This window comes from Clarias gariepinus, chromosome 22, assembly GCF_024256425.1.
Source record: "Clarias gariepinus isolate MV-2021 ecotype Netherlands chromosome 22, CGAR_prim_01v2, whole genome shotgun sequence".
Lineage (NCBI taxonomy): Eukaryota > Metazoa > Chordata > Actinopteri > Siluriformes > Clariidae > Clarias > Clarias gariepinus.
Window position 1 is genome coordinate 6,146,030 of NC_071121.1, and position 9,344 is coordinate 6,155,373.

General features: G+C 36.1%; 1 protein-coding gene across 1 annotated transcript; it reads left to right on the plus strand.

Moving 5' to 3' along the window:
- The first annotated feature begins 667 nt into the window (after nt 1-667).
- On the plus strand, nt 668-8,580 carry dffa (DNA fragmentation factor, alpha polypeptide). The gene is made up of 6 exons (XM_053482997.1): nt 668-1,048; nt 4,239-4,397; nt 4,486-4,640; nt 5,522-5,708; nt 6,520-6,635; nt 7,742-8,580. Exons 1-6 carry the CDS (start codon nt 955-957, stop codon nt 7,925-7,927), a joined length of 897 nt encoding a protein of 298 aa, XP_053338972.1. The 5' UTR covers nt 668-954; the 3' UTR covers nt 7,928-8,580.
- Nucleotides 8,581-9,344: the final 764 nt, after the last annotated feature.

A 9,344-nucleotide genomic window follows, 5' to 3' on the forward strand; every position in this document is an offset into this window, starting at 1 on the left:
GTGATAAAAACATTAACTAATTTTTCCGCATTGTTTAATGACAATATAGTCCTTATATTGCAGTAGTATTGAGCAACTGTATAAACAATTTCCCTCTGGGATTAATAAAGTTCTTTGAATTTAATTGAATTGAATTAAATTAAATTGATTATTGCACTGTTTCTAAGGGGAAAAATACTATTCTGGTAACATTGTCTTCATGAGCTTCAAATGACAGATTTGAATCTATAATCACACCAGTTATTTTATTTGTACTGTTGCACTTGATGGTCCTTTCCAATATGGCGGATGAACTAACGTATGTGACGCTAATCCGTTCACCAACTCGTCCGCCATATCGGAAAGGGCGGAAATATTGGAATCAACATCGCAAACGTCTAAACTATTGTTTATTTTCAATATTTCCCCCTTTTCAAGATGGCGAACACGTCTGACATATTGGAAAGGGCAAAAACATTGAAAATTAATCTACAAATCTAACGTCCAAGGCAGTGTTAATATCCAATATTTTCGTCCTTTTCGATATGGCGGATGAGTTCGTTAATGCATTAGCGTCCCAAACGCTAGCTCATCCGCCATATTGGAAAGGGCGGAAATATTAAAAATTAACATTGTAGCTTACCGAAAGCTGCTGCAAGGTTGGTGTGCTAATTGACATGCTATTCTTTTGATACGAAGCTTGGTATGTTTTGTTTATATGTTTGTTGTAGGACTGTGTAAGAAGCAAAGCTAATTTAGAGCCTTCTCAGACCAAACGAGGTGATCCAAGAGTGGTCACGTGATATTTTCCAAACCGCTCGATAGTTCCTATTCTACTGCACTCCTGAGCTGATGGCGGTTATGAGATAACTAGTATCGTTAGTTTATTTAATAGTGAAAACGAAGCTAAGCGGAAGTGTGAAGAGGAGAGCAGACGGAGGAGTGTGTGTGTGTGTGTTACATTCTGGTGCAGTAATGTCAGAACTAAAGCCGTGTAAATTGTGCAACCTGAGCCGTCAGCAATATTACGGTTTGATGGCGGCGTCACTGAACCAACTCAAAGTAAAAGGTAAGTCAGAGACTAATGACTATTATTATATCCAGCTCGGATTAATGCGGATTATTTGAATGTTTATACAGATAAACAAAGCTGAGCATGTAATATCAGTGTGAAATGCACAGCTATAATTACCCTGACACTTTACAATAAACAGAAATACTGTATTCATTCCTAATTAATTTATTAAAAGCTGTACTGGAACAGTTTCGACTCTTTCACCGACTCGGATGAGTTATTTTGCATCCTCTGTTTGTTTTTTCGTTTCCTCCAATATTTTGGTGTCTACCTGCTTTTATATACTTCCTGTCTTTATTTCTGTCTGTATATGTCTATTAAGATACTCTTAACGGTTAACAAATGATTTAAAAGCTTACCTGGATAAAAAAAAAGGAAAAGAAAAATACAAAATCACTATTTATTGTACCAACAACTACATGGTAGCCCACCAGACAAATAAAAAAAATGCAAACTCCCCAAAAAGTAAAAAAAATAAAATAATTGATAGTAATAAAAAAAGTGATCTTCCATTTTCAGCATTGGTTTATATTAGGGATGGGAATCACCGGTCACCTCCTGATTATTATTACGATACCCAGCTGCCGATTCGATTCCAATTGCGTTTGCAGATCTACAGTATTTACAAAATGCTTGGCTAAATAAATAGGTTTTTAGCCTACAAGTAAACACTGAGACTGTGTCCGAGTGCCAAACATAAATTTGAAAACTATTCCATAACTTTGGAACGTTGTAAAAAAAAAAAAAAAAAACTGTCCCTGCTGTAGTTTTTATAATACTTATAGATACGCTGTGTCTATAAGTATCACTATTTTATCCTGATTTTAATATCCTGATTCAATATTATACTTTTCTCTCATTTTGTTACAATTTTAAACCTTTAAAAAAGGCTTAATAATTAATTAAACTCCCATTTATTTTCTCACTTAAAACCGAATGCAGCATTTAAACAACACAAACTAACTTCAAATACAAAAGTTTGTAAAACTTTCGACTAATTTAAATTTGTGGTGTTTTGAGATTGGGGTAAATGTGTGTATGAGTGAGTTTAAGACTAATTCCCTTACAAAGAAAAAGACCAATCAGAGGCTTTTAACATGTGCGATTTTTGATAATGGGTTTCTGTTGCGCCCTTCAGAAGCCTCTGCGCTCGGTGCAGAATCGTTTAAATCTGAAGCTGATCGGCCGATCACTGGTCACTGGCCGATCGACCAGTTCATCTCTATTATAAATGTAAATATGATGATATGTGAATCACCATACAGAATAACTGACATTCATGACTGTAACTGAATCTATTTTTATTTCTAATTAATTTACCTGAAAACTACTGTTGCTTCTCCTCTTTTTCTTTTTCTGAGCCTCGTTTTATTAATTACTAGCGGTTCACCCGTGGTACCACCCGCAGTCAGGTCCTGACGTCTGCGTGCTACCATTACCTGCGAATGGAGTATGTGATCAAGCTGACACTTGTTTTAGTTTTTTTTTTTTTTTTTGGTGCCATTTTTCATCTTCTCTCAATTTGCTAAGGCCTTTTCATTCCTTGTTTTTGATGGGTGATTTGTTTTTTCTTTTTACATTTACATTTAGGCACATGCTGTTATCCAGAGCAACTTACAAAAAGTGCTCTGAAGTTTCCATCATTGGATAGATACTTACACTGGGTTACTATGTTACTAACTAAACTACTAACTAACTAGGTCTTTTAGACCAGATTCTCTCTGACATTCCAACAGATCACTTTATGTCACTCAAAATTTTCTTTGAACCTTCTACAGCATATTTTAGGCATGTCTAACGAAGTCTACTAATCGACACTAATCAACATGAATATGACATTTTGTCGTCTTAAATTATGTGTTATTATGCAGTAATCTACAGTAGTGCCTTTTTCCTCAAGATGGGTGCAGTTGTATATGTCCCTGAACAGAGCCAATCAATGCGAGAGTTTACGTGTATAGACAGAGTGTTCAGACGAAACTTTTGATTTGCATCAAAAAAGAAAACTAAACTAAAAAAAACAAACGTTCAAAGATAAATGGACAGATTAATATGTTTATTCTTCCTGCGGGAAGTTTAATACCTGTTTATCTCATCTCAAATGTTCTGAAACCTCTTGACTTGTCTTGACTTGTCTTGACGGGAATGCACGGGTGGTTAGAGCAAACATATCCACAGCAGTCCGAGAGGAGTGTGTGTAAAATACACGAACTGAGAGCCTAGTATGACAGAGCAACCAGAGCAACATGGATTTAAAGCCAAGCAGCATGCAAATGAAGATTCATTAAGGATTGTTGTTTGTATTCCGTACAAATACAAGGATATTTAATACAAGTCCATCAAAGTTTAAATTGTCCACATGGTCCACGTAGTTACTGAAAACTGTTATAGTTATATTATATTGTTATAGTATATTGCATATTTGACGTAGATTAGACATGATTATATTCTATTATGCCCCTTATCACTGTATATGCTCATGCTATTACATTCTTTGACTCTGGCAGATGGTTCTAACAGCCTAACTTATTCTACTCATCCTGATCAGCCTTAATCCCACCTCACCTGTGATTATGATAACTGATTTTGATGAACAATTGGGAGGAAGTTAGTTTGACCCTCTGTGCCAGAACTGGAACTTCCCGCTGCATAAGGAGAAGTTAATTTTCTGATATTCAATTAGATTTGGAGAGAAATTTGTTTGCTGGTGGCATCCATGCTTAATATAATTACTTTCTTTTTGATGTACATTATGTCTGATTAACATGGTTTTCTATTTTCTATATGTTTTCGACTGTGACTTTACTGGTTTAGACAGTGTATTTATAATAATCTTGTTTCTCTGACGTTTCAAACCTGTATTAAATGCAAGTGATATTTGAATATCCCTACACAATTTCAGTCAAAAAAATGTAGAAGAAAAGTTGGAAGTTTCTGTCTATCGTGAATCCCAAAGCGTCGGTTTTGACTTGTAATACGAGCCAAATGATCTGACTCTCTGAGAAAAAAAAAAAAAAAAAACAGCTGTAATTTCCATGACTAGTTACTACATGTCTCAGTCACTGTCTCCGTTAATGCAAGTAGATACTTGCCTGCTATAAATGTTTTTTTATGTCATTTTCTGTAAAGACAGAAAATTCGTTCCAATTTTAAATGTAAAAATCTTTTTGTGTTCGTCCTGTAGGTAGAGAAACTTTGGGCTACAGTGCTTCCAGATCGGTGTCCGTGGTGCTCGATGATGATGGAACCATCGTGGAAGATGACGCCTACTTCTTGTGTCTGCCACCAAACACTAAATTCATGTTGTTGCAAGATAAAGAGACATGGAAGCCTGCCAAGCGATGTATGATTTTCTGTGTGTGTGTGTGAAAAATCTTTCTCTTGTGCCAGTCTTGCTCTCAAAACCTGATCGTGATTGTTGTACTCCGTAGATGATGGAGGCACGGCGTGGCTAACACAGTCTTTTGACGTGGGCTTTGATGTAGTAGACAGCACGCATGGTGGCATAGAACCCTGGCGCGGTTTAGCCGAGCAGCTGAGACAGGATCTAGCCAGCATCATTCTTATGTCTGAGGCAGACCTACAGGTGTGTTTAAACCTTTCCTCACTCCAGACTTGTTGCAAATAAAACACGATGGGTACAGTCACATTTTATTCCTTACATAACCCTCTACAGGAACATGACAGGGTGGTGTGGTTTGTTCCTCTCACAGCAATGCACACAAGGCGTTCAAGTCAAACTAGGACTTTTGGTTTTACAGAATAACAACACAGTTATGACCTTAAACGCTTCCTTTATTTCTCCATATAATCCTCTGCTACACTAGTTTTCACTAGTGCTTGGATACCATTAAGGTAGTAAGTTTTCTCAGTAGGCAGCAGCCATGATCAGACCGCCTGCTTCATATCTAAACTGCTGGCCTCCCAGGAACTCTTTTAATGGTCCAGACGTGAGGAAATAGCTTGGAGCGAGGTCAGGACACTACGAGGGGATATCTCCCAGCCGAGTTACTGTAATATGCAAGCGGTGATTGTGTGTACAGTTCCCACAGCACAGATGGATGCATCTCTTCTCCGTTTTGTCGACAAATCATCCATACATTTTCAAGGCTCATGCGTTCCACTCACCAAATGTTCACCGGAACGTCTGCAATGAGCCCCGAGATACCTCGAACCAGGATCGTCATTCAAGGACCTACAATCTTTGTAAAACATTTGTACAATTAAAATCTTGTAGTGACAGTGCCAGGGACAGTAGCTGTGAGTGAGTTATCATAGAAAGAAACCTATATAAAATGAGCACCTGCGATTTACCATGTAGCCAGAACTACTTTTAGTTTCTATTTTAAGTAGAAAATTAATCAACACCTTCTGACCAATGAGAGTTGAGAGTTCAGCAGCATGTAGTTTAATGGCTGTTAAAGCGATCCGTATTAATGTGTGCTTGTGTGTGTGTGTCCACTACAGAGTCTGGTTTCTGTACCTCGCACCATCTTGGCCTCAGCGCTCACCTTCTCAGAGAAAAAAACTCAGGATTTACAAGACACCGTGCAGAGAGTGCTGGACCGCAGAGAAGAGGAGCGGCAGTCCAAAGAGCTGCTGCAGCTCTATCTCAAGGTTGTGGAGAAGGAGCGCAGCCAGGATTTGCAACAAGGTAGGAAACTGATTGCATAGATCCTATATTATTATTATTATTATTATTATTATTATTATACACAGTCTGAAAAGACAAAAGAAGACAGAGTCCCATAGAAATCCTGCAGCCAAAAGGTGGTGCCATTGCTCTGTGGAAGATAAAACTGTTCAGTAACAAATAAAATATACAGAACTGCCATTCAGGGACTAAACAGCAGGTGGTGGTTGAAGTGTGCGAGCTGTTTATTCTCACAGTGCACAATTAATCACATTAATATCGAAATTAAGCTATGGACCTGTGGAATTATTTAAACACCGAAGACTGCAATTTATTATTGGGAATATACATGTAGTCAGGAATTTGTGTAGAATTTGTTAATAATTTAACCATGTGTTTTTTTTTTTTTTTCTTTTTTCTTTTTTTAGGTGCTAAATAAATATTGGCAAACATCCTCTTAAAGTTCCATTATTTGTTGCTAACCTAAATAAATATGTTTAAATAGAATAGTAAATTTAATAGTTTAATATCACAGTTTAAACCCATTTGCAATATGTTTATGTTTTTTTATTATTATTATTATTATTATTATTATTATATACTTTTATGATAATATAATATTATATAATATATAAAACAAAAAAAAAGATTTATTAAATGGCGCAGCCTTAGTTTATACACTGCCTGGCCAAAAGAAAAAAAAACTAAGTACACTGATATTTTGTTTGACTGCCTTTAACTTTGATTCCCTGATGGAATATGCCTGCTTGATGACACCTGGTCGTTTAGTGATCCATGATCAGTTTTTTTTAATAGACTTTGTCTGTTGCAGGGGATGAAGCAGATGGCATTGAGATGACCTCGGCTGTAGGTTTTAACCCCAGGGTGCTGGTGGTTCTGAAAGGAACAACGAGTCCTGAAACAAGACTCTCCAATGAGGAGCTGCAGGTACAGACCGATGTCTCTTCATAGACCTTTTTTTTACACTCTAGGTAAAAGAACAACATCTTGAACAGATTACAGGAGGGACGTGAGGTGGCATTTTTTTAAGACACTCATTTCTATATCTGGAATATATGTTTGTGGAAACAATAAAGTAATTTAGGATTGAAACATTTCAGAAAAAACATAGAAAAGTCTATTTTTTTACGGGTTAAAGAAAACACCCTTGTGTTAATTGTATAAAGTCTGCTATAGAAAGATGAGAATAAAATAAGTTTAACAAAAAATGGACAAGAGTTGTTGTAAATATAACCGTGTACTTATAGGGGCCATTTGACGTTATGATATGTGACATTGGGCAGAAAACACAGTCATGACAGTTAAAACTTCCTCTATTCCTTTATATAATTCCCTGCTAAAATAATGCACTTATTCCAGTGTTTCACTGGTGCTTGGATAACATCAAGATAGAAAGTTTTCTTAGCATGCCGGAGCCATGATCAGAATACCCGCCTCATGTCTGAAATGCTGGCCTCCCAGGAACACCTTTAATGGGCCAAACATGTGGACATGGCTAGGAGAGAGTTCAGGACGGTACAGGAGATGTCAATAACTCCCAGCCGAGTTCCTGTTATGTGCGAGTGGTAATGTAAATATGGTAAAAAAAAAATATATATATTAAAGGAGTTTCTGGAATGGGCGGCATTTTAGCACTGACCATGACTTGAAGCAGGGAGTCCAGTCATGGCTCTGGTGTATTGATAAAACTTTCTACCATGATGGTATCAGAGCACTAGTGAAACACTGGGATAAGTACATTAGTGTAGTGTGTACTTTTGAGATTTTCTCTTGCATTCTTTTGCATTCCACATGGGGGCACTAGCCCACTTTATCTTTTAGTAACAAGAATGCAGACTGTTCCTGTTTACACCATTCTTCAGTTATTCCTTTTTTAATTCACACAATCGATCTGATTCTAAACTCTGCATTAAAGCATGGAAATGAAGATTGATTTGTGTAGCAGCACATGATACAGTCTTTCCTCTAGTTTGTTTTGGATGCACAGGGCCTTGATTTTTTTTTTTTTTTTTTGTGCCTCTGTGTGTGTGTAGATGTTGCTGAAGCAGAGAGTGGACACGATGATGGGCGAGCTGGGCTGGGACAGAAACAGGATTACGGCGTTACTCCAGGCCTGCGAGAATGAGCTGAATAAACGTCTGCAGCAGGTCCAAGCCATACAGTCACTAAGAGCTCACTCACAGAACAGCAATCTTGCTGTTGGCAAACGAAGGAAATAGGCCAAGCAGTGTGTAGACTCGCCAGCGATGCATTTTACTCTCAGAGTTATGGTGTTTTGGGTCTTGGGGTTCCATTTATTTTGATACTCTTAAAGTTCTGACACTGAATTGATTGTGTATAATTTTTTTTTTTTATTTGTATAAAAATGTTCTTAGTATCTTGTGTTTAACAAGCTAGTTCAAAAACTGCTAATTTCTTATATTTAGTTATATAGTAGATACAAAGTCAGGCAAAAAAAAATGTATACACACTTCAGAAAAAGAAAAACTATTTTATAAATATTTAAAAACTAAATGTAATACTATGTTATATATAATTTCATGATGATAATAATATGATAATATATTAATATAATATACCTCATACAATTTTTCTTTTTCCTGAAGTATGTCTACGTTTTTGACTGACTGTGTGTGTGTGTGTGTGTGTGTGTGTGCGCGCGCGTGCTCAATGCTGGTGTAAATGATAAATACCATTTATGCCTAAGATTTCTAATTAAGCAGGAATTTTTTTATATTTACAACTGTGACATTTTTAGATTTGCTGTACTGTTTACAGTTTTTATATAATAATCCATAATATAGACACTAGACGTAGCTGTAACAGTTAACAGGTTGACTTTTAAAAAATTAAAACATTTCTCTTTTTTAAAGAGTTTGATGTGAATTCTTTAATACCATTGCACAAAGTGCAAACTTTTTTTTTCTTTAAAACAGCTGGACAAGTTTTCTTATAATTACACCAAAAAAACAATATGAGACATTTAGATGCAAAAATACCAAGTATTAAAGGTGACCTAATTAAGTATTGATTTTACTGAACCTAATTAGTTACTGTACTAAATAACTTTTTTGCATGGTTTGCAATATTGCAATATATACAGCACTGACCCATTCTATATTGCAGTACACAGTGCCTCAGGGCAGTACTGTATATTGTCAGTGGTTTAGTGTGACAAGCTTTACTGCTAATCATAAAGTTAAAAAATGCTAAATGTTTTTCTAAAGGAACTCAACCTATGAGTTGTTTTATATATTTAAATATGGGCTTAAGAATTATAATTAAATTATTGAATTCCTTTTTTTAATATACTGTAGCTGGAGTCTTGTACTTTGTCTGGCAGCCTGTGAGAACCTTTTACGTAATGACATTTAGTTTTCTTTTTAAATTAGATACTTCTGCAAATTACAGACATTCATGAGCTGAAATATGTTTTTGTTTTGCATGCATCTCAACCATACGTTTAGCATTTAAAATTCATCCACAAGTGAAAAAGGAGAAAATTGCTTTTCAGATTTTTCCAGACTGGAGGAGAGGCACTACAGACATTGACAGCCGGTATCAGATTACAAAACTGAATTGATTAAGCTTATCTCCATTTCACTCTAGCACTTAGCTATCCAACAACTTTGATAA